This window comes from Odontesthes bonariensis, chromosome 10 (assembly GCF_027942865.1).
Source record: "Odontesthes bonariensis isolate fOdoBon6 chromosome 10, fOdoBon6.hap1, whole genome shotgun sequence".
In the NCBI taxonomy this organism is placed as follows: Eukaryota; Metazoa; Chordata; class Actinopteri; order Atheriniformes; family Atherinopsidae; genus Odontesthes; species Odontesthes bonariensis.
The window spans coordinates 573,175-599,006 of NC_134515.1; the positions used below are offsets into that span (position 1 = coordinate 573,175).

Sequence of the window (25,832 nt, forward strand, 5' to 3'; positions counted from 1 at the left end):
AATATTACACCTTAGATTACATTAATGAAGCTTATACCAGTAGCTGTTCTAACCAAAGACTCAAACATCTCAGTAAGAGCTCAGAAAACACGAATATTACACCTTAGATTACATTAATGAAGCTTATACCAGTAGCTGTTCTAACCAAAGACTCAAACATCTCAGTAAGAGCTCAGAAAACACGAATATTACACCTTAGATTACATTAATGAAGCTTAAACCAGTAGCTGTTCTAACCAAAGACTCAAACAACTCAATAAGAGCTCAGAAAACACGAATATTACACCTTAGATTACATTAATGAAGCTTAAACCAGCAGCTGTTCTAACCAAAGACTCAAACATCTCAATAAGAGCTCAGAAAACACGAATATTACACCTTAGATTACATTAATGAAGCTTAAACCAGTAGCTGTTCTAACCAAAGACTCAAACATCTCAATAAGAGCTCAGAAAACACGAATATTACACCTAAGATTACATTAATGAAGCTTAAAGCAGCAGCAGTTCTAACCAAAGACTCAAACATCTCAATAAGAGCTCAGAAAACACGAATATTACACCTTAGATTACATTAATGAAGCTTATACCAGTAGCTGTTCTAACCAAAGACTCAAACATCTCAATAAGAGCTCAGAAAACACGAATATTACACCTAAGGCTGCGGCTACACGAAAACGTTTTTCACTGTAAACGATACTTTTTCTTATCGTTTCGCTGTCGCGGCCACACGGAGCCGGCGTTCCCACTACCCCAAAACGATAGTTTTTGAGAACGGGTTCCAGAGTGGGAAAGTTTGAAAACGAGGTCGTTTCGTTTTCATTATTACAGCGAAAACGTTTTTGCGTCAGTCAAACGTTGACGCTGTGAGACTTCTCTATTGTCTCACAGCGTGGCGTGACACAGTGGCGTGTGTACTGCATCGTTTCATCGTTTTCATCCGTTTTCGTCTGGACCTGAGTCTTTACAGCAGCGTTGCCGTGTGGTTGCAAGAATTTTCGTACCCGTTTTAAAAAAAAACCTCGTTTCGTTTCCGTGTAGCCGTAGCCTTAGATTACATTAATGAAGCTTAAAGCAGCAGCTGTTCTAACCAAAGACTCAAACATCTCAATAAGAGCTCAGAAAACACAAATATTACACCTTAGATTACATTAATGAAGCTTAAAGCAGCAGCTGTTCTAACCAAAGACTCAAACAACTCAATAAGAGCTCAGAAAACACGAATATTACACCTTAGATTACATTAATGAAGCTTAAACCAGTAGCTGTTCTAACCAAAGACTCAAACATCTCAATAAGAGCTCAGAAAACACGAATATTACACCTTAGATTACATTAATGAAGCTTAAACCAGTAGCTGTTCTAACCAAAGACTCAAACATCTCAATAAGAGCTCAGAAAACACGAATATTACACCTTAGATTACATTAATGAAGCTTAAACCAGCAGCTGTTCTAACCAAAGACTCAAACATCTCAATAAGAGCTCAGAAAACACGAATATTACACCTTAGATTACATTAATGAAGCTTAAACCAGCAGCTGTTCTAACCAAAGACTCAAACAACTCAATAAGAGCTCAGAAAACACGAATATTACACCTTAGATTACATTAATGAAGCTTAAACCAGTAGCTGTTCTAACCAAAGACTCAAACAACTCAATAAGAGCTCAGAAAACACGAATATTACACCTCAGATTACATTAATGAAGCTTAAAGCAGCAGCAGTTCTAACCAAAGACTCAAACATCTCAGTAAGAGCTCAGAAAACACGAATATTACACCTTAGATTACATTAATGAAGCTTAAACCAGTAGCTGTTCTAACCAAAGACTCAAACATCTCAATAAGAGCTCAGAAAACACGAATATTACACCTTAGATTACATTAATGAAGCTTAAAGCAGCAGCAGTTCTAACCAAAGACTCAAACATCTCAGTAAGAGCTCAGAAAACACGAATATTACACCTTAGATTACATTAATGAAGCTTAAAGACGGCGAGCGTTCTGACCGTCTCGTCCACTCGAGTATCCGGACTGAGTGGAGAGCGTGGACTCCGATGTCGCTGACATCACAGAGCTGGAGAACCCCGACAGGCCAGAGGCGGGGCTGGAGGAACGGACGGGGGCGTGGCCATTACACCTGTCCTCCAACCATGAGCAGCTGGACTCTGGGCTGGCTTTGTTATTGGCTGTGCAGCAGGAAGTGTTGCCATTGACAACAGCAGAGCCTGAGGACAGAGAAACATTCGGGTCTTTAATACCAACAGTCAAAACTCTCTGTTAAACTAACGATCCTTCCAGATACAAGAGGAACCTTTGTTAAATAAACAACTTTTTTTATGTGTCAGGTTCCTGTAAACGGAAACATTTATAAGTTAACTACAGAAATACCCTAACCCTGTTAAAGAAAGGTGAGAACTCACCGTCTGTGTCATCAGATGGAGGCGGACCCCCGTCTCCCTCCATCCTCTGAGAAACAGAAACATCTGAGAGTAAGTATCTGTATAGTATCTGTGGAGTATCTGTGCAGTATCTGTGTAGTATCTGTGTAGTATCTGTGGAGTATCTGTGGAGTATCTGTGCAGTATCTGTGGAGTATCTGTGCAGTATCTGTGGAGTATCTGTGTAGTATCTGTGCAGTATCTGTGGAGTATCTGTGGAGTATCTGTGCAGTATCTGTGGAGTATCTGTGCAGTATCTGTGTAGTATCTGTGTAGTATCTGTGGAGTATCTGTGCAGTATCTGTGTAGTATCTGTGCAGTATCTGTGTAGTATCTGTGCAGTATCTGTGGAGTATCTGTGGAGTATCTGTGTAGTATCTGTGCAGTATCTGTGTAGTATCTGTGCAGTATCTGTGTAGTATCTGTGGAGTATCTGTGCAGTATCTGTGCAGTATCTGTGGAGTATCTGTGCAGTATCTATGTAGTATCTGTGCAGTATCTGTGGAGTATCTGTAGTATCTGTGGAGTATCTGAAGTATCTGCAGTATCTGTGGAGTATCTATGTAGTATCTGTGTAGTATCTGCAGTACCTGTGTAGTATCTATGTAGTATCTGTGTAGTATCTGTAGTATCTGTAGTATCTGTGCAGTATCTGTGCAGTATCTGTAGTACCTGTGCAGTATCTGTGCAGTATCTGTGTAGTATCTGCAGTACCTGTGTAGTATCTATGTAGTATCTGTGTAGTATCTGTGTAGTATCTGCAGTACCTGTGTAGTATCTGTGCAGTATCTGTAGTATCTATGTAGTATCTGTGTAGTATCTGCAGTATCTGTGTAGTATCTGTAGTATCTGTGCAGTATCTGCAGTATCTGTGTAGTATCTGTGTAGTATCTGTAGTATCTGTGCAGTATCTGTAGTATCTATGTAGTATCTGTGCAGTATCTGCAGTATCTGTGTAGTATCTGTAGTGTCTGTGTAGTATCTGCTGTATCTGTGTAGTATCTGCTGTATCTGTGTAGTATCTGCTGTATCTGTGTAGTATCTGCTGTATCTGTGTAGTATCTGCAGTATCTGTGTAGTATCTGCAGTATCTGTGTAGTATCTGCAGTATCTGTGTAGTATCTGTGCAGTATCTGTAGTATCTGTGCAGTATCTGTGGAGTATCTGTGGAGTATCTGTGCAGTATCTGTGTAGTATCTGTGGAGTATCTGTGTAGTATCTGTGTAGTATCTGTAGTATCTGTGTAGTATCTGTAGTATCTGTGTAGTATCTGTGCAGTATCTGTAGTATCTGTGTAGTATCTGTGCAGTATCTGTGGAGTATCTGTAGTACCTGTGTAGTATCTGTACTATCTGTGTAGAATCTTTGTAGTATCTGTGGAGTATCTGTGTAGTATCTGTGGAGTATCTGTGCAGTATCTGTGTAGTATCTGTACTATCTGTGTAGTATCTGTGGAGTATCTGTGGAGTATCTGTGCAGTATCTGTGCAGTATCTGTGGAGTATCTGTGGTATCTGTGTAGTATCTGTAGTATATGTAGTGTCTGTAGTAATTGTGGTATCTGTGTAGTATCTGTGGTATCTGTGTAGTATCTGTGGTATCTGTGTAGTATCTGTGCAGTATCTGTGGAGTATCTGTGGTATCTGTGTAGTATCTGTGGTATCTGTGTAGTAATTGTGTAGTATCTGTGTAGTATCTGTGTAGTATCTGTGTAGTATCTGTGTAGTATCTGTGCAGTATCTGTGGAGTATCTGTGGAGTATCTGTGGAGTATCTGTAGTATATGTAGTGTCTGTAGTAATTGTGGTATCTGTGTAGTATCTGTGGTATCTGTGTAGTATCTGTGCAGTATCTGTGGAGTATCTGTGGTATCTGTGTAGTATCTGTGGTATCTGTGTAGTAATTGTGTAGTATCTGTGTAGTATCTGTGTAGTATCTGTGTAGTATCTGTGTAGTATCTGTGCAGTATCTGTGCAGTATCTGTGCAGCATCTGTGTAGTACCTGTGCAGTATCTGTGCAGTATCTGTGTAGTACCTGTAGTATCTGTGGAGTATCTGTGTAGTATCTGTGGAGTATCTGCAGTATCTGTGTAGTATCTGTGTAGTATCTGTGTAGTATCTGTAGTATCTGTGCAGTATCTGTGTAGTATCTGTGTAGTATCTGTGCAGTATCTGTGCAGTATCTGTGTAGTATCTGTGCAGTATCTGTGCAGTATCTGTGGAGTATCTGTGCAGTATCTGTGCAGTATCTGTGCAGCATCTGTGGAGTATCTGTGTAGCATCTGTGCAGTATCTGCAGTATCTGTGGAGTATCTGTGCAGTATCTGTGCAGTATCTGTGCAGTATCTGTGGAGTATCTGTGCAGTATCTGTGCAGTATCTGTGCAGTATCTGTGCAGTATCTGTGGAGTATCTGTGCAGTATCTGTGCAGTATCTGTGGAGTATCTGTGCAGTATCTGTGCAGTATCTGTGGAGTATCTGTGCAGTATCTGTGCAGTATCTGTAGTATCTGTGCAGTATCTGTGCAGTATCTGTGCAGTATCTGTGGAGTATCTGTGCAGTATCTGTGCAGTATCTGTGGAGTATCTGTGCAGTATCTGTGCAGTATCTGTGCAGTATCTGTGCAGTATCTGTGGAGTATCTGTGCAGTATCTGTGCAGTATCTGTGGAGTATCTGTGTAGTATCTGTGCAGTATCTGTGCAGTATCTGTGGAGTATCTGTGGAGTATCTGTGTAGTATCTGTGGAGTATCTGTGTAGTATCTGTGCAGTATCTGTGCAGTATCTGTGTAGTATCTGTGCAGTATCTGTGCAGTATCTGTGCAGTATCTGTGTAGTATCTGTGCAGTATCTGTGCAGTATCTGTGGAGTATCTGTGTAGTATCTGTAGTATCTGTAGTATCTGTGTAGTATCTGTGGAGTATCTGTGGAGTATCTGTGCAGTATCTGTGCAGTATCTGTGGAGTATCTGTGTAGTATCTGTGCAGTATCTGTGCAGTATCTGTGGAGTATCTGTGCAGTATCTGTGGAGTATCTGTGCAGTATCTGTTGAGTATCTGTGTAGTATCTGTGTAGTATCTGTGTAGTATCTGTGCAGTATCTGTGTAGTATCTGTGTAGTATCTGTAAAATCTGTAGTATCTGTGTAGTATCTGTTGAGTATCTGTGGAGTATCTGTGTAGTATCTGTGTAGTATCTGTGCAGTATCTGTTGAGTATCTGTGCAGTATCTGTGCAGTATCTGTGGAGTATCTGTGCAGTATCTGTGCAGTATCTGTGGAGTATCTGTGTAGTATCTGTGCAGTATCTGTGCAGTATCTGTGGAGTATCTGTGGAGTATCTGTAGTATCTGTGCAGTATCTGTGTAGTATCTGTGCAGTATCTGTGGAGTATCTGTGCAGTATCTGTTGAGTATCTGTGTAGTATCTGTGTAGTATCTGTGTAGTATCTGTGCAGTATCTGTGTAGTATCTGTGCAGTATCTGTGGAGTATCTGTGCAGTATCTGTGTAGTATCTGTGCAGTATCTGTGCAGTATCTGTGCAGTATCTGTGCAGTATCTGTAGTATCTGTGCAGTATCTGTGGAGTATCTGTGGAGTATCTGTGTAGTATCTGTGCAGTATCTGTGTAGTATCTGTGTAGTATCTGTGCAGTATCTGTGGAGTATCTGTGCAGTATCTGTGGAGTATCTGTGCAGTATCTGTGCAGTATCTGTGCAGTATCTGTGCAGTATCTGTGCAGTATCTGTGCAGTATCTGTGGAGTATCTGTGTAGTATCTGTAGTATCTGTGGAGTATCTGTGCAGTATCTGTGGAGTATCTGTGTAGTATCTGTGTAGTATCTGTGCAGTATCTGTGGAGTATCTGTGGAGTATCTGTGCAGTATCTGTGGAGTATCTGTGCAGTATCTGTGGAGTATCTGTGCAGTATCTGTGCAGTATCTGTGGAGTATCTGTTGAGTATCTGTGTAGTATCTGTGCAGTATCTGTGCAGTATCTGTGTAGTATCTGTGTAGTATCTGTGCAGTATCTGTGGAGTATCTGTGTAGTATCTGTGCAGTATCTGTGCAGTATCTGTGGAGTATCTGTGGAGTATCTGTGGAGTATCTGTGTAGTATCTGTGCAGTATCTGTGGAGTATCTGTGCAGTATCTGTGGAGTATCTGTGTAGTATCTGTGCAGTATCTGTGCAGTATCTGTGTAGTATCTGTAGTATCTGTGCAGTATCTGTGCAGTATCTGTGTAGTATCTTTAGTATCTGTGGAGTATCTGTGCAGTATCTGTGTAGTATCTGCAGTATCTGTGGAGTATCTGTAGTATCTGTGCAGTATCTGTGGAGTATCTGTGTAGTATCTGTAAAATCTGTAGTATCTGTGTAGTATCTGTGCAGTATCTGTGTAGTATCTGTGTAGTATCTGTGTAGTATCTGTAAAATCTGTAGTATCTGTGTAGTATCTGTTGAGTATCTGTGTAGTATCTGTGGAGTATCTGTGTAGTATCTGTGTAGTATCTGTGCAGTATGTGTGGAGTATCTGTGCAGTATCTGTGGAGTATCTGTGCAGTATCTGTGCAGTATCTGTGGAGTATCTGTGTAGTATCTGTAGTATCTGTGCAGTATCTGTGCAGTATCTGTGGAGTATCTGTGTAGTATCTGTAGTACCTGTGCAGTATCTGTGCAGTATCTGTGCAGTATCTGTGGAGTATCTGTGGAGTATCTGTAGTATCTGTGCAGTATCTGTGGAGTATCTGTGGAGTATCTGTGCAGTATCTGTGGAGTATCTGTGCAGTATCTGTAGTATCTGTGCAGTATCTGTGGAGTATCTGTGCAGTATCTGTGCAGTATCTGTGCAGTATCTGTGTAGTATCTGTGCAGTATCTGTGCAGTATCTGTGCAGTATCTGTAGTATCTGTGCAGTATCTGTGTAGTATCTGTGCAGTATCTGTGCAGTATCTGTGCAGTATCTGTAGTATCTGTGCAGTATCTGTGGAGTATCTGTGGAGTATCTGTGTAGTATCTGTGCAGTATCTGTGTAGTATCTGTGGAGTATCTGTGTAGTATCTGTGCAGTATCTGTAGTATCTGTTGAGTATCTGTGCAGTATCTGTGTAGTATCTGTTGAGTATCTGTGTAGTATCTGTGCAGTATCTGTGGAGTATCTGTGTAGTATCTGTGTAGTATCTGTGTAGTATCTGTGCAGTATCTGTGGAGTATCTGTGGAGTATCTGTGTAGTATCTGTAGTATCTGTGTAGTATCTGTGTAGTATCTGTGCAGTATCTGTGCAGTATCTGTGCAGTATCTGTTGTATCTGTTGAGTATCTGTGCAGTATCTGTGCAGTATCTGTGCAGTATCTGTGCAGTATCTGTGTAGTATCTGTAGTATCTGTGTAGTATCTGTGTAGTATCTGTGCAGTATCTGTGCAGTATCTGTGCAGTATCTGTGCAGTATCTGTGTAGTATCTGTAGTATCTGTGGAGTATCTGTGCAGTATCTGTGGAGTATCTGTGTAGTATCTGTAGTATCTGTGGAGTATCTGTGTAGTATCTGTAGTATCTGTGTAGTATCTGTGTAGTATCTGTGGAGTATCTGTGCAGTATCTGTGGAGTATCTGTGTAGTATCTGTGCAGTATCTGTGCAGTATCTGTGCAGTATCTGTAGTATCTGTGCAGTATCTGTGCAGTATCTGTGGAGTATCTGTGTAGTATCTGTGCAGTATCTGTGCAGTATCTGTGGAGTATCTGTGCAGTATCTGTGCAGTATCTGTGGAGTATCTGTGCAGTATCTGCAGTATCTGTGGAGTATCTGTGCAGTATCTGTGTAGTATCTGTGTAGTATCTGTGCAGTATCTGTGCAGTATCTGTGCAGTATCTGTAGTATCTGTTGAGTATCTGTGCAGTATCTGTGGAGTATCTGTTGAGTATCTGTGCAGTATCTGTGGAGTATCTGTGTAGTATCTGTGCAGTATCTGTGTAGTATCTGTGCAGTATCTGTGCAGTATCTGCAGTATCTGTATAGTATCTGTGGAGTATCTGTGTAGTATCTGTTGAGTATATGTGCAGTATCTGTGCAGTATCTGCAGTATCTGTGCAGTATCTGTGGAGTATCTGTGTAGTATCTGTGCAGTATCTGTGCAGTATCTGTGCAGTATCTGTGTAGTATCTGTGCAGTATCTGTGCAGTATCTGTGGAGTATCTGTGCAGTATCTGTGGAGTATCTGTGCAGTATCTGTGGAGTATCTGTGCAGTATCTGTGGAGTATCTGTGTAGTATCTGTGCAGTATCTGTGTAGTATCTGTGCAGTATCTGTGGAGTATCTGTGCAGTATCTGTGGAGTATCTGTGCAGTATCTGTGCAGTATCTGTGGAGTATCTGTGGAGTATCTGTAGTATCTGTGGTGTATCTGTGGAGTATCTGTAGTATCTGTGGAGTATCTGTGGAGTATCTGTAGTATCTGTAGTATCTGTGCAGTATCTGTGCAGTATCTGTGCAGTATCTGTGCAGTATCTGTGGAGTATCTGTGCAGTATCTGTGCAGTATCTGTGCAGTATCTGTGCAGTATCTGTGCAGTATCTGTGGAGTATCTGTGCAGTATCTGTGCAGTATCTGTGCAGTATCTGTGGAGTATCTGTGTTGTATCTGTGTAGTATCTGTGGAGTATCTGTAGTATGTGTGTAGTATCTGTTGAGTATCTGTAGTATGTGTGTAGTATCTGTTGAGTATCTGCAGTATCTGTGTAGTATCTGTGCAGTATGTGTGTAGTATCTGTTGAGTATCTGCAGTATGTGTGTAGTATCTGTTGAGTATCTGCAGTATCTGTGTAGTATCTGTGGAGTATCTGTGCAGTATCTGTGCAGTATCTGTGGAGTATCTGTGTAGTATCTGTGGAGTATCTGTGGAGTATCTGCAGTATCTGTGGAGTATCTGTGGAGTATCTGTGTAGTATCTGCAGTATCTGTGTAGTATCTGTGGAGTATCTGTGGAGTATCTGTGGAGTATCTGTGTAGTATCTGTGGAGTATCTGTGGAGTATCTGTGTAGTATCTGCAGTATGTGTGTAGTATCTGTGGAGTATCTGTGTAGTATCTGCAGTATGTGTGTAGTATCTGTGGAGTATCTGTGTAGTATCTGTGTAGTATCTGCAGTATGTGTGTAGTATCTGTGGAGTATCTGTGTAGTATCTGTGTAGTATCTGTGTAGTATCTGTGCAGTATCTGTGTAGTATCTGTGTAGTATCTGTGCAGTATCTGTGGAGTATCTGTGCAGTATCTGTGCAGTATCTGTGGAGTATCTGTGCAGTATCTGTGCAGTATCTGTGCAGTATCTGTGGAGTATCTGTTGAGTATCTGTGTAGTATCTGTGTAGTATCTGTGTAGTATCTGTGCAGTATCTGTGTAGTATCTGTGCAGTATCTGTGGAGTATCTGTGGAGTATCTGTGCAGTATCTGTGGAGTATCTGTGTAGTATCTGCAGTATCTGTGTAGTATCTGTGCAGTATCTGTGTAGTATCTTTAGTATCTGTGGAGTATCTTTGCAGTATCTGTGTAGTATCTGCAGTATCTGTGGAGTATCTGTAGTATCTGTGCAGTATCTGTTGAGTATCTGTGCAGTATCTGTGTAGTATCTGTGTAGTATCTGTAAAATCTGTAGTATCTGTGTAGTATCTGTTGAGTATCTGTGTAGTATCTGTGGAGTATCTGTGTAGTATCTGTGTAGTATCTGTGCAGTATCTGTTGAGTATCTGTGCAGTATCTGTGCAGTATCTGTGCAGTATCTGTGGAGTATCTGTGCAGTATCTGTGCAGTATCTGTGGAGTATCTGTGTAGTATCTGTGCAGTATCTGTGCAGTATCTGTGGAGTATCTGTGCAGTATCTGTGGAGTATCTGTGCAGTATCTGTTGAGTATCTGTGTAGTATCTGTGTAGTATCTGTGTAGTATCTGTGCAGTATCTGTGTAGTATCTGTGTAGTATCTGTAAAATCTGTAGTATCTGTGTAGTATCTGTTGAGCATCTGTGGAGTATCTGTGTAGTATCTGTGTAGTATCTGTGCAGTATCTGTTGAGTATCTGTGCAGTATCTGTGCAGTATCTGTGCAGTATCTGTGGAGTATCTGTGCAGTATCTGTGCAGTATCTGTGGAGTATCTGTGTAGTATCTGTGCAGTATCTGTGCAGTATCTGTGGAGTATCTGTGGAGTATCTGTAGTATCTGTGCAGTATCTGTGTAGTATCTGTGCAGTATCTGTGGAGTATCTGTGCAGTATCTGTTGAGTATCTGTGTAGTATCTGTGTAGTATCTGTGTAGTATCTGTGCAGTATCTGTGTAGTATCTGTGCAGTATCTGTGGAGTATCTGTACAGTATCTGTGTAGTATCTGTGCAGTATCTGTGCAGTATCTGTGCAGTATCTGTGCAGTATCTGTAGTATCTGTGCAGTATCTGTGGAGTATCTGTGCAGTATCTGTGGAGTATCTGTGCAGTATCTGTGGAGTATCTGTGCAGTATCTGTGTAGTATCTGTGCAGTATCTGTGCAGTATCTGTGCAGTATCTGTGCAGTATCTGTGGAGTATCTGTAGTATCTGTGGAGTATCTGTGGAGTATCTGTGCAGTATCTGTGGAGTATCTGTGTAGTATCTGTGTAGTATCTGTGCAGTATCTGTTGAGTATCTGTGTAGTATCTGTGCAGTATCTGTGGAGTATCTGTGGAGTATCTGTGGAGTATCTGTGCAGTATCTGTGGAGTATCTGTGCAGTACCTGTGGAGTATCTGTGCAGTATCTGTGCAGTATCTGTGGAGTATCTGTTGAGTATCTGTGTAGTATCTGTGCAGTATCTGTGCAGTATCTGTGTAGTATCTGTGTAGTATCTGTGCAGTATCTGTGGAGTATCTGTGCAGTATCTGTGCAGTATCTGTGCAGTATCTGTGGAGTATCTGTGGAGTATCTGTGCAGTATCTGTGGAGTATCTGTGCAGTATCTGTGCAGTATCTGTGCAGTATCTGTGCAGTATCTGTGGAGTATCTGTGTAGTATCTGTGCAGTATCTGTGCAGTATCTGTGTAGTATCTGTAGTATCTGTGCAGTATCTGTGCAGTATCTGTGTAGTATCTTTAGTATCTGTGGAGTATCTGTGCAGTATCTGTGTAGTATCTGCAGTATCTGTGGAGTATCTGTAGTATCTGTGCAGTATCTGTTGAGTATCTGTGCAGTATCTGTGTAGTATCTGTGTAGTATCTGTAAAATCTGTAGTATCTGTGTAGTATCTGTTGAGTATCTGTGTAGTATCTGTGGAGTATCTGTGTAGTATCTGTGCAGTATGTGTGGAGTATCTGTGCAGTATCTGTGCAGTATCTGTGGAGTATCTGTGCAGTATCTGTGCAGTATCTGTGCAGTATCTGTGCAGTATCTGTAGTATCTGTGGAGTATCTGTGCAGTATCTGTGGAGTATCTGTGGAGTATCTGTAGTATCTGTGCAGTATCTGTGGAGTATCTGTGCAGTATCTGTGTAGTATCTGTGTAGTATCTGTGTAGTATCTGTGCAGTATCTGTGCAGTATCTGTGTAGTATCTGTGTAGTATCTGTGCAGTATCTGTGCAGTATCTGTGCAGTATCTGTGGAGTATCTGTGGAGTATCTGTGTAGTATCTGTGTAGTATCTGTGCAGTATCTGTTGAGTATCTGTGTAGTATCTGTGCAGTATCTGTGGAGTATCTGTGGAGTATCTGTGGAGTATCTGTGCAGTATCTGTGGAGTATCTGTGCAGTACCTGTGGAGTATCTGTGCAGTATCTGTGCAGTATCTGTGTAGTATCTGTGTAGTATCTGTGTAGTATCTGTGCAGTATCTGTGGAGTATCTGTGCAGTATCTGTGCAGTATCTGTGTAGTATCTTTAGTATCTGTGGAGTATCTGTGCAGTATCTGTGTAGTATCTGCAGTATCTGTGGAGTATCTGTAGTATCTGTGCAGTATCTGTTGAGTATCTGTGCAGTATCTGTGTAGTATCTGTGTAGTATCTGTAAAATCTGTAGTATCTGTGTAGTATCTGTTGAGTATCTGTGTAGTATCTGTGGAGTATCTGTGTAGTATCTGTGCAGTATGTGTGGAGTATCTGTGCAGTATCTGTGCAGTATCTGTGGAGTATCTGTGCAGTATCTGTGCAGTATCTGTGGAGTATCTGTGTAGTATCTGTAGTATCTGTGCAGTATCTGTGCAGTATCTGTGGAGTATCTGTGGAGTATCTGTGGAGTATCTGTGGAGTATCTGTGGAGTATCTGTGTAGTATCTGTGTAGTATCTGTGCAGTATCTGTGCAGTATCTGTGTAGTATCTGTGTAGTATCTGTGCAGTATCTGTGCAGTATCTGTGCAGTATCTGTGTAGTATCTGTGCAGTATCTGTGCAGTATCTGTGCAGTATCTGTAGTATCTGTGCAGTATCTGTGTAGTATCTGTGCAGTATCTGTAGTATCTGTGTAGTATCTGTGCAGTATCTGTGCAGTATCTGTGCAGTATCTGTGCAGTATCTGTAGTATCTGTGGAGTATCTGTGCAGTATCTGTGCAGTATCTGTAGTATCTGTGGAGTATCTGTAGTATCTGTGCAGTATCTGTGGAGTATCTGTGCAGTATCTGTGGAGTATCTGTGCAGTATCTGTGCAGTATCTGTAGTATCTGTGGAGTATCTGTGCAGTATCTGTGCAGTATCTGTGCAGTATCTGTAGTATCTGTGGAGTATCTGTAGTATCTGTGCAGTATCTGTGGAGTATCTGTGCAGTATCTGTGGAGTATCTGTGCAGTATCTGTGGAGTATCTGTGCAGTATCTGTGTAGTATCTGTGCAGTATCTGTGCAGTATCTGTGCAGTATCTGTAGTATCTGTGGAGTATCTGTAGTATCTGTGCAGTATCTGTGGAGTATCTGTGCAGTATCTGTGGAGTATCTGTGTAGTATCTGTGTAGTATCTGTGTAGTATCTGTGCAGTATCTGTGTAGTATCTGTGTAGTATCTGTGCAGTATCTGTGCAGTATCTGTGCAGTATCTGTGTAGTATCTGTGCAGTATCTGTGCAGTATCTGTGCAGTATCTGTGCAGTATCTGTAGTATCTGTGCAGTATCTGTGCAGTATCTGTGTAGTATCTGTGCAGTATCTGTGCAGTATCTGTGCAGTATCTGTAGTATCTGTGCAGTATCTGTGGAGTATCTGTGGAGTATCTGTGTAGTATCTGTGCAGTATCTGTGTAGTATCTGTGTAGTATCTGTGGAGTATCTGTGTAGTATCTGTGCAGTATCTGTGCAGTATCTGTGCAGTATCTGTAGTATCTGTGTAGTATCTGTGTAGTATCTGTGGAGTATCTGTGTAGTATATGTGCAGTATCTGTGTAGTATCTGTGCAGTATCTGTGTAGTATCTGTTGAGTATCTGTGTAGTATCTGTGCAGTATCTGTGGAGTATCTGTGTAGTATCTGTGTAGTATCTGTGTAGTATCTGTGCAGTATCTGTTGAGTATCTGTGGAGTATCTGTGTAGTATCTGTAGTATCTGTTGAGTATCTGTGCAGTATCTGTTGTATCTGTTGAGTATCTGTGCAGTATCTGTGTAGTATCTGTGTAGTATCTGTGCAGTATCTGTGCAGTATCTGTGCAGTATCTGTGCAGTATCTGTGTAGTATCTGTAGTATCTGTGGAGTATCTGTGCAGTATCTGTGCAGTATCTGTGCAGTATCTGTGGAGTATCTGTGTAGTATCTGTAGTATCTGTGGAGTATCTGTGTAGTATCTGTAGTATCTGTGTAGTATCTGTGTAGTATCTGTGGAGTATCTGTGCAGTATCTGTGGAGTATCTGTGCAGTATCTGTGGAGTATCTGTGTAGTATCTGTGCAGTATCTGTGCAGTATCTGTGCAGTATCTGTAGTATCTGTGCAGTATCTGTGCAGTATCTGTGGAGTATCTGTGGAGTATCTGTGCAGTATCTGTGTAGTATCTGTGCAGTATCTGTGCAGTATCTGTGCAGTATCTGTAGTATCTGTTGAGTATCTGTGCAGTATCTGTGGAGTATCTGTTGAGTATCTGTGCAGTATCTGTGGAGTATCTGTGTAGTATCTGTGCAGTATCTGTGCAGTATCTGTGCAGTATCTGCAGTATCTGTATAGTATCTGTGGAGTATCTGTGTAGTATCTGTAGTATCTGTGGAGTATCTGCAGTATCTGTATAGTATCTGTGGAGTATCTGTGTAGTATCTGTAGTATCTGTGGAGTATCTGTTGAGTATCTGTGCAGTATCTGCAGTATCTGTGCAGTATCTGTGGAGTATCTGTGTAGTATCTGTGCAGTATCTGTGCAGTATCTGTGGAGTATGTGTGGAGTATCTGTGCAGTATCTGTGCAGTATCTGTGGAGTATCTGTGGAGTATCTGTGCAGTATCTGTGCAGTATCTGTGCAGTATCTGTGGAGTATCTGTGGAGTATCTGTTGAGAGTCTGTGGAGTATCTGTGGAGTATCTGTGGAGTATCTGTGCAGTATCTGTGCAGTATCTGTGGAGTATCTGTGGAGTATCTGTGGAGTAGCTGTGTAGTATCTGTGTAGTATCTGTGGAGTATCTGTGGAGTATCTGTGTAGTATCTGTGGAGTATCTGTGCAGTATCTGTGGAGTATCTGTGCAGTATCTGTGTAGTATCTGTTGAGTATCTGTGCAGTATCTGTGGAGTATCTGTGTAGTATCTGTGTAGTATCTGTTGAGTATCTGTGTAGTATCTGTGGAGTATCTGTGGAGTATCTGTGTAGTATCTGTGTAGTATCTGTTGAGTATCTGTGGAGTATCTGTGTAGTATCTGTGGAGTATCTGTGCAGTATCTGTGGAGTATCTGTGTAGTATCTGTGTAGTATCTGTTGAGTATCTGTTGAGTATCTGTGCAGTATCTGTGTAGTATCTGTTGAGTATCTGTGCAGTATCTGTGGAGTATCTGTGCAGTATCTGTGTAGTATCTGTGTAGTATCTGTGCAGTATCTGTTGAGTATCTGTGCAGTATCTGTGTAGTATCTGTGGAGTATCTGTGCAGTATCTGTGTAGTATCTGTGCAGTATCTATGTAGTATCTTTAGTATCTGTGTAGTATCTGTGTAGTATCTGTGTAGTATCTGTGTAGTATCTGTGCAGTATCTGTGCAGTATCTGTGGAGTATCTTTAGTATCTGTGTAGTATCTGTGTAGTATCTGTGCAGCATCTGTGCAGTATCTATGTAGTATCTTTAGTATCTGTGTAGTATCTGTGTAGTATCTGTGCAGTATCTGTGGAGTATCTTTAGTATCTGTGGAGTATCTGTGTAGTATCTGTGCAGTATCTGTGTAGTATCTGTGCAGTATCTGTGGAGTATCTGTGGAGTATCTGTGTAGTATCTGTGCAGTATCTGTGTAGTATCTGTTGAGTATCTGTGTAGTATCTGTAGTATCTGTGCAGTATTTGTGCAGTATCTGTGTAGTATCTGTGCAGTATCTGTGCAGTATCTGTGGAGTATCTGTGCAGTATCTGTGGAGTATCTGTGGAGTATCTGTGCAGTATCTGTGTAGTATCTGTGCAGTATCTGTGCAGTATCTGTGGAGTATCTTTAGTATCTGTGTAGTATCTGTGTAGTATCTGTGCAGCATCTGTGCAGTATCTGTGGAGTATCTGTGTAGTATCTGTGCAGTATCTGTGTAGTATCTGTGCAGTATCTGTGGAGTATCTGTGGAGTATCTGTGTAGTATCTGTGCAGTATCTGTGTAGTATCTGTTGAGTATCTGTGTAGTATCTGTAGTATCTGTGCAGTATTTGTGCAGTATCTGTGGAGTATCTTTAGTATCTGTGCAGTATCTGTGGAGTATCTGTGGAGTATCTGTGCAGTATCTGTGTAGTATCTGTGGAGTATCTGTGCTGTATCTGTGCAGTATCTGTGGAGTATCTGTGCAGTATCTGTGTAGTATCTGTGCAGTATCTGTGCAGTATCTGTGCAGTATCTGTGGAGTATCTGTGCAGTATCTGTGTAGTATCTGTGTAGTATCTGTGTAGTATCTGTGCAGTATCTGTGCAGTATCTGTGCAGTATCTGTGTAGTATCTATGTAGTATCTGTGCAGTATCTGTGTAGTATCTGTGCAGTATCTGTGTAGTATCTGTGTAGTATCTGTGCAGTATCTGTGGAGTATCTGTGCAGTATCTGTGCAGTATCTGTGGAGTATCTGTGCAGTATCTGTGTAGTATCTGTGGAGTATCTGTGGAGTATCTTTGTAGTATCTGCAGTATCTGTGTAGTATCTGTAGTATCTGTAGTATTTGTGCAGTATCTGTGCAGTATCTGTGTAGTATCTGTGTAGCATCTGTGCAGTATCTGTAGTATCTGTGTAGTATCTGCAGTATCTGTGCAGTATCTGTAGTATCTGTGTAGCATCTGTAGTATCTGTGTAGTATCTGTGTAGTATCTGTTGAGTATCTGTGCAGTATCTGTGCAGTATCTGTGCAGTATCTGTGTAGCATCTGTAGTATCTGTGTAGTATCTGTAGTATCTGTGGAGTATCTGTGTAGTATCTGTGCAGTATCTGTGTAGTATCTGTGGAGTATCTGTGTAGTATCTGTGTAGTATCTGTGGAGTATCTGTGTAGCATCTGTGTAGTATCTGTGGAGTATCTGTGTAGTATCTGTGTAGTATCTGTGCAGTATCTGTGTAGCATCTGTAGTATCTGTGTAGTATCTGTGTAGTATCTGTGCAGTATCTGTGGAGTATCTGTGGAGTATCTGTGTAGTATCTGTGTAGTATCTGTGCAGTATCTGTGTAGTATCTGCAGTATCTGTGCAGTATCTGTGTAGTATCTGTGCAGTATCTGTGTAGCATCTGTAGTATCTGTGTAGTATCTGTAGTATCTGTGGAGTATCTGTGTAGTATCTGTGCAGTATCTGTGTAGTATCTGTGGAGTATCTGTGTAGTATCTGTGTAGTATCTGTGGAGTATCTGTGTAGCATCTGTAGTATCTGTGTAGTATCTGTGCAGTATCTGTGTAGTATCTGTGTAGTATCTGTGTAGTATCTGTGGAGTATCTGTGTAGCATCTGTAGTATCTGTGTAGTATCTGTGCAGTATCTGTGTAGCATCTGTAGTATCTGTGTAGTATCTGTGTAGTATCTGTAGTATCTGTGGAGTATCTGTGTAGTATCTGTGTAGTATCTGTGTAGTATCTGTGCAGTATCTGTGGAGTATCTGTGGAGTATCTGTGCAGTATCTGCAGTATCTGTGTAGTATCTGTGGAGTATCTGTGTAGTATCTGTGCAGTATCTGTGGAGTATCTGTGCAGTATCTGTGCAGTATCTGTTGAGTATCTGTGCAGTATCTGTGCAGTATCTGTGTAGTATCTGTGTAGTATCTGTAGTATCTGTGGAGTATCTGTGCAGTATCTGTGCAGTATCTGTTGAGTATCTGTGCAGTATCTGTGCAGTATCTGTGTAGTATCTGTGTAGTATCTGTAGTATCTGTGGAGTATCTGTGCAGTATCTGTGGAGTATCTGTGCAGTATCTGTGCAGTATCTGTGGAGTATCTGTGTAGTATCTGCAGTATCTGTGGAGTATCTGTAGTATCTGTGGAGTATCTGTAGTATCTGTGTAGTACCTGTGTAGTATCTGTGCAGTATCTGTGTAGTATCTGTTGAGTATCTGTGGAGTATCTGTAGTATCTGTGCAGTATTTGTGTAGTATCTGTGTAGTATCTGTGGAGTATCTGTGGAGTATCTGTGTAGTATCTGTGCAGTATCTGTGCAGTATCTGTTGAGTATCTGTGGAGTATCTGTGGAGTATCTGTGTAGTATCTGTGGAGTATCTGTGGAGTATCTGCAGTATCTGTGTAGTATCTGTAGTATCTGTTGTACCTGTAGTATCTGTGCAGTATTTGTGCAGTATCTGTGTAGTATCTGTGCAGTATCTGTGTAGTATCTGTGGAGTATCTGTGTAGTATCTGCAGTATCTGTGTAGTATCTGTAGTATCTGTAGTATCTGTGCAGTATCTGTGGAGTATCTGTGTAGTATCTGCAGTATCTGTGTAGTATCTGTAGTATCTGTAGTATCTGTGCAGTATCTGTGTAGTATCTGTGTAGTATCTGTGCAGTATCTGTGTTGTATCTGTGCAGTATCTGTGGAGTATCTGTGCAGTATCTGTGTAGTATCTGTGTAGTATCTGTGTAGTATCTGTGCAGTATCTGTGTAGTATCTGTGTAGTATCTGTGCAGTATCTGTGGAGTATCTGTGGAGTATCTGTGCAGTATCTGTGTAGTATCTGTGTAGTATCTGTGCAGTATCTGTGGAGTATCTGTGTAGTATCTGTGTAGTATCTGTGGAGTATCTGTGGAGTATCTGTGCAGTATCTGTGTAGTATCTGTGTAGTATCTGTGTAGTATCTGTGCAGTATCTGTTGAGTATCTGTGCAGTATCTGTGTAGTATCTGTGCAGTATCTGTGCAGTATCTGTGCAGTATCTGTGGAGTATCTGTGGAGTATCTGTGTAGTATCTGCAGTATCTGTGGAGTATCTGTAGTATCTGTGGAGTATCTGTAGTATCTGTGTAGTATCTGTGGAGTATCTGTGTAGTATCTGTGCAGTATCTGTGTAGTATCTGTTGAGTATCTGTGTAGTATCTGTAGTATCTGTGCAGTATTTGTGCAGTATCTGTGTAGTATCTGTTGAGTATCTGTGGAGTATCTGTTGAGTATCTGTGGAGTATCTGTTGAGTATCTGTGTAGTATCTGTGGAGTATCTGTGTAGTATCTGTGGAGAATCTGCAGTATCTGTGTAGTATCTGTAGTATCTGTAGTATCTGTTGTATCTGTGCAGTATTTGTGCAGTATCTGCGTAGTATCTGTGCAGTATCTGTGTAGTATCTGTGGAGTATCTGTGGAGTATCTGTGTAGTATCTGCAGTATCTGTGTAGTATCTGTAGTATCTGTGCAGTATCTGTAGTATCTGTGCAGTATCTGTGTAGTATCTGTGTAGTATCTGCAGTATCTGTGCAGTATCTGTAGTATCTGTGCAGTATCTGTGTAGTATCTGTGTAGTATCTGTGCAGTATCTGTAAAAATCTGTTGAGTATCTGTGCAGTATCTGTGTAGTATCTGTGGAGTATCTGTGGAGTATCTTTGTAGTATCTGCAGTATCTGTGTAGTATCTGTAGTATCTGTAGTATTTGTGCAGTATCTGTGTAGTATCTGTGGAGTATCTGTGGAGTATCTTTGTAGTATCTGCAGTATCTGTGTAGTATCTGTAGTATCTGTAGTATCTGTTGAGTATCTGTGTAGTATCTGTAAAATCTGTAGTATCTGTGTTGTATCTGTGTAGTATCTGTGCAGTATTTGTGCAGTATCTGTGTAGTATCTGTAGTATCTGTGCAGTATCTGTTGAGTATCTGTGCAGTATTTGTGCAGTATCTGTGTAGTATCTGTGTAGTATCTGTAGTATCTGTGCAGTATCTGTGTAGTATCTGTAGTATCTGTGCAGTATCTGTGTAGTATCTGTGCAGTATCTGTAGCATCTGTGCAGTATCTGTGTAGCATCTGTGCAGTATCTGTGTAGCATCTGTGCAGTATCTGTAGTATCTGTGCAGTATCTGTGCAGTATCTGTAGTATCTGTGCAGTATCTGTTGAGTATCTGTGTTGTATCTGTGCAGTATCTGTGTAGCATCTGTGCAGTATCTGTAGTATCTGTGTAGTATCTGTGCAGTATCTGTAAAAATCTGTTGAGTATCTGTGCAGTATCTGTGCAGTATCTGTAAAAATCTGTTGAGTATCTGTGCAGTATCTGTGTAGTATCTGTGGAGTATCTGTGGAGTATCTTTGTAGTATCTGTAGTATCTGTAGTATTTGTGCAGTATCTGTGCAGTATCTGTGTAGTATCTGTGTAGCATCTGTGCAGTATCTGTAGTATCTGTGTAGTATCTGTGCAGTATCTGTAAAAATCTGTTGAGTATCTGTGTAGTATCTGTGCAGTATCTGTAAAAATCTGTTGAGTATCTGTGCAGTATCTGTGTAGTATCTGTGGAGTATCTGTGGAGTATCTTTGTAGTATCTGCAGTATCTGTGTAGTATCTGTAGTATCTGTAGTATCTGTGCAGTATCTGTGTAGTATCTGTGGAGTATCTGTGGAGTATCTTTGTAGTATCTGTAGTATCTGTGTAGTATCTGTGTAGCATCTGTGCAGTATCTGTAGTATCTGTGTAGTATCTGCAGTATCTGTGCAGTATCTGTAGTATCTGTGTAGCATCTGTAGTATCTGTGTAGTATCTGTGTAGTATCTGTTGAGTATCTGTAGTATCTGCAGTATCTGTGCAGTATCTGTGTAGTATCTGTGCAGTATCTGTGTAGCATCTGTAGTATCTGTGTAGTATCTGTAGTATCTGTGGAGTATCTGTGTAGTATCTGTGCAGTATCTGTGTAGTATCTGTGGAGTATCTGTGTAGTATCTGTGTAGTATCTGTGGAGTATCTGTGTAGCATCTGTAGTATCTGTGTAGTATCTGTGCAGTATCTGTGTAGTATCTGTGTAGTATCTGTGTAGTATCTGTGGAGTATCTGTGTAGCATCTGTAGTATCTGTGTAGTATCTGTGCAGTATCTGTGTAGCATCTGTAGTATCTGTGTAGTATCTGTGTAGTATCTGTAGTATCTGTGGAGTATCTGTGTAGTATCTGTGTAGTATCTGTGTAGTATCTGTGCAGTATCTGTGGAGTATCTGTGGAGTATCTGTGGAGTATCTGTGCAGTATCTGTGGAGTATCTGTGTAGTATCTGTGCAGTATCTGTGGAGTATCTGTGTAGTATCTGTGCAGTATCTGTGGAGTATCTGTGTAGTATCTGTGCAGTATCTGTGGAGTATCTGTGGAGTATCTGTGGAGTATCTGTGCAGTATCTGTGGAGTATCTGTGTAGTATCTGTGCAGTATCTGTGGAGTATCTGTGCAGTATCTGTGCAGTATCTGTGTAGTATCTGTGTAGTATCTGTAGTATCTGTGGAGTATCTGTGCAGTATCTGTGCAGTATCTGTGCAGTATCTGTGGAGTATCTGTGCAGTATCTGTGCAGTATCTGTGGAGTATCTGTGTAGTATCTGCAGTATCTGTGGAGTATCTGTAGTATCTGTGGAGTATCTGTAGTATCTGTGTAGTATCTGTGGAGTATCTGTGTAGTATCTGTGTAGTATCTGTGCAGTATCTGTGTAGTATCTGTTGAGTATCTGTGGAGTATCTGTAGTATCTGTGCAGTATTTGTGTAGTATCTGTGTAGTATCTGTGGAGTATCTGTGGAGTATCTGTGTAGTATCTGTGCAGTATCTGTGCAGTATCTGTTGAGTATCTGTGTAGTATCTGTTGAGTATCTGTGTAGTATCTGTGGAGTATCTGTGGAGTATCTGCAGTATCTGTGTAGTATCTGTAGTATCTGTTGTACCTGTAGTATCTGTGCAGTATTTGTGCAGTATCTGTGTAGTATCTGTGCAGTATCTGTGTAGTATCTGTGGAGTATCTGTGTAGTATCTGCAGTATCTGTGTAGTATCTGTAGTATCTGTAGTATCTGTGCAGTATCTGTGTAGTATCTGTGTAGTATCTGTACAGTATCTGTAAAAATCTGTTGAGTATCTGTGGAGTATCTGTGTAGTATCTGCAGTATCTGTGGAGTATCTGTAGTATCTGTGTAGTATCTGTGCAGTATCTGTGCAGTATCTGTGTAGTATCTGTGGAGTATCTGTAGTATCTGTAGTATTTGTGCAGTATCTGTGCAGTATCTGTGTAGTATCTGTAGTATCTGTGTTGTATCTGTGTAGTATCTGTAGTATCTGTAGTATTTGTGCAGTATCTGTGCAGTATCTGTGTAGTATCTGTAGTATCTGTGTTGTATCTGTGTAGTATCTGTGCAGTATTTGTGCAGTATCTGTGTAGTATCTGTGTAGCATCTGTGCAGTATCTGTAGCATCTGTGTAGTATCTGTGCAGTATCTGTGCAGTATCTGTGCAGTATCTGTGTAGTATCTGTGTAGTATCTGTGCAGTATCTGTGCAGTATCTGTGCAGTATCTGTGTAGTATCTGTGTAGTATCTGTAGTATCTGTGCAGTATCTGTGTAGTATCTGTGCAGTATCTGTGTAGCATCTGTAGTATCTGTGTAGTATCTGTGTAGTATCTGTGGAGTATCTGTGTAGCATCTGTAGTATCTGTGTAGTATCTGTGTAGTATCTGTGCAGTATCTGTGCAGTATCTGTGGAGTATCTGTGCAGTATCTGTTGAGTATCTGTGTAGTATCTGTGTTGTATCTGTGTAGTATCTGTAGTACGTGTGTAGTATCTGTGCAGTATCTGTGCAGTATCTGTGTAGTATCTGTAGTAGCTGTAGTATCTGTTGAGTATCTCTGTTGTATCTGTGCAGTATCTGTGCAGTATCTGTTGAGTATCTGTGTAGTATCTGTGTAGTATCTGTGCAGTATTTGTGCAGTATCTGTAAAATCTGTAGTATCTGTGTTGTATCTGTGTAGTATCTGTAAAATCTGTAGTATCTGTGTTGTATCTGTGTAGTATCTGTAGTATGTGTGTAGTATCTGTGCAGTATCTGTAGTATCTGTAGTATCTGTGCAGTATCTGTTGAGTATCTGTGTAGTATCTGTGTAGTATCTGTGCAGTATCTGTGTAGTATCTGTGTAGTATCTGTAAAATCTGTAGTATCTGTGTTGTATCTGTGTAGTATCTGTAGTATCTGTGTAGTATCTGTGTAGTATCTGTGTAGTATCTGTGCAGTATCTGTAGTATCTGTGGAGTATCTGTGTAGTATCTGTGCAGTATCTGTTGAGTATCTGTGTAGTATCTGTGCAGTATCTGTTGAGTATCTGTGTAGTATCTGTGCAGTATCTGTGTTGTATCTGTGTAGTATCTGTAGTATCTGTGCAGTATCTGTGGAGTATCTGTGGAGTATCTGTGGAGTATCTCTGTAGTATCTCTGTAGTACTTCTGTAGTATCTGTGCAGCATCTCTGTAGTATCTCTGTAGTATTCCTGTACCTGTAAATCCATCACTCTTTCCTCCAACAGTCTCTGCTGACGCTTTGCTTTCCTTTTGATTTTCTTCTTCTTGTTTTTAGAGATTTTCCCATCCTGCACACACAGGTAAACAAAGGTAAACACAGGCAAACAAAGGTAAACACAGGTAAACAAAGGTAAACACAGGCAAACACAGGTGAACACAGGTAAACAAAGGTGAACACAGGTAAACAAAGGTGAACACAGGTAAACAGAGTTAAACACAGGTAAACAAAGGTACACAGAGTTAAATACAGGTAGACACAGGTAAACACAGGTAAACAAAGGTAGACACAGGTAAACAAAGGTAAACACAGGTAAACAGGTAAACACAGGTAAACAAAGGTAAACAAAGGTAAACACAGGTAAACAAAGGTAAACAAAGGTAAACACAGGTAAACAGAGTTAAACACAGGTAAACAAAGGTAGACACAGGTAAACAGAGTTAAACACAGGTAAACAAAGGTAGACACAGGTAAACACAGGCAAACAAAGGTAAACAGGTAAACACAGGTAGACAAAGGTAAACAGGTAAACACAGGTAGACAAAGGTAAACACAGGTAAACACAGGTAAACAAAGGTAAACATAGGTTAACACAGGTAAACACAGGTAAACAAAGGTAAACACAGGTAAACAGGTACACAGGTTAACACAGGTAAACAAAGGTTAACACAGGTAAACACAGGTAAACAAAGGTAAACAGGTACACAGGTTAACACAGGTAAACAAAGGTAAACATAGGTTAACACAGGTAAACACAGGTAAACAAAGGTAAACAGGTACACAGGTTAACACAGGTAAACAAAGGTTAACAAAGGTTAACACAGGTAAACACAGGCAAACAAAGGTAAACACAGGTAAACACAGGCAAACAAAGGTAAACACAGGTAAACAAAGGTAAACATAGGTTAACACAGGTAAACACAGGTAAACAAAGGTAAACACAGGTAAACAGGTACACAGGTTAACACAGGTAAACAAAGGTTAACAAAGGTAAACACAGGCAAACAAAGGTAAACACAGGTAAACAGGTACACAGGTTAACACAGGTTAACAAAGGTTAACACAGGTAAACACAGGCAAACAAAGGTGAACACAGGTAAACACAGGTAAACAAAGGTAAACACAGGTAAACAGGTACACAGGTTAACAAAGGTAAACACAGGTACACAGGTTAACACAGGTAAACAAAGGTTAACAAAGGTTAACACAGGTAAACACAGGCAAACAAAGGTGAACACAGGTAAACACAGGTAAACAAAGGTAAACACAGGTAAACAGGTACACAGGTTAACAAAGGTTAACACAGGTAAACACAGGCAAACAAAGGTAAACACAGGTAAACACAGGCAAACAAAGGTAAACACAGGTAAACAAAGGTAAACACAGGCAAACACAGGTAAACAAAGGTAAACACAGGTAAACAAAGGTAAACACAGGTAAACACAGGCAAACAAAGGTAAACACAGGTAGACAAAGGTAAACACAGGTAAACACAGGTAAACACAGGCAAATAAAGGTAAACACAGGTAAACAAAGGTAGACAAAGGTAAACAAAGGTAAACACAGGCAAACAAAGGTAAACACAGGTAGACAAAGGTAAACACAGGTAAACACAGGTAGACAAAGGTAAACAGGTAGACAAAGGTACACACAGGTAAACAAAGGTAAACACAGGCAAACAAAGGTAAACACAGGTAGACAAAGGTAAACACAGGTAGACAAAGGTAAACACAGGTAAACACAGGCAAATAAAGGTAAACACAGGTAAACAAAGGTAAACACAGGTAAACAAAGGTAAACACAGGTAGACAAAGGTAAACACAGGTAGACAAAGGTAAACACAGGTAGACAAAGGTAAACACAGGTAAACAAAGGTAAACACAGGCAAATAAAGGTAAACACAGGTAAACAAAGGTAAACACAGGTAAACACAGGTAAACAGAGGTAAACACAGGTAAAATAAAGGTAAACAAAGGTAAACACAGGTAAACAAAGGTAAACACAGGTAAACACAGGTAAACAGAGGTAAACACAGGTAAAACAAAGGTAAACACAGGTAAACACAGGTAAACAGAGGTAAACACAGGTAAAACAAAGGTAAACACAGGTAAACACAGGCAAATAAAGGTAAACACAGGTAAACAAAGGTAAACACAGGTAAACACAGGTAAACAGAGGTAAACAGAGGTAAACACAGGTAAAATAAAGGTAAACAAAGGTAAACAGTAGTCTTATCACATCTGTAATAGTGATATTTTAGTGCTCACAAACACACACTGTGTGTGGACCCTGAGCTGGAGGCTACAGTGGAGGAGGTTCTCAGACTAAAGATGGCCGCCTGTTAGATGTAACACCACCCACGGTT

The 25,832-nt window shown here is 40.6% G+C and overlaps 1 protein-coding gene across 1 annotated transcript in view; it reads right to left on the minus strand.

The window, feature by feature from the left end:
• Window positions 1–25,832, minus strand: part of srpk3 (SRSF protein kinase 3) — a 55,961-nt gene that overhangs the window by 2,980 nt on the left and 27,149 nt on the right. The window contains exons 10-12 of the mRNA XM_075475873.1: window positions 23,445–23,537; window positions 2,426–2,471; window positions 2,012–2,230 (exon numbers count right to left, since the gene is read on the minus strand). Coding sequence (XP_075331988.1) covers window positions 2,012–2,230; window positions 2,426–2,471; window positions 23,445–23,537 — 358 coding nt within the window. The remainder of the gene's footprint in view (window positions 1–2,011; window positions 2,231–2,425; window positions 2,472–23,444; window positions 23,538–25,832) is intronic.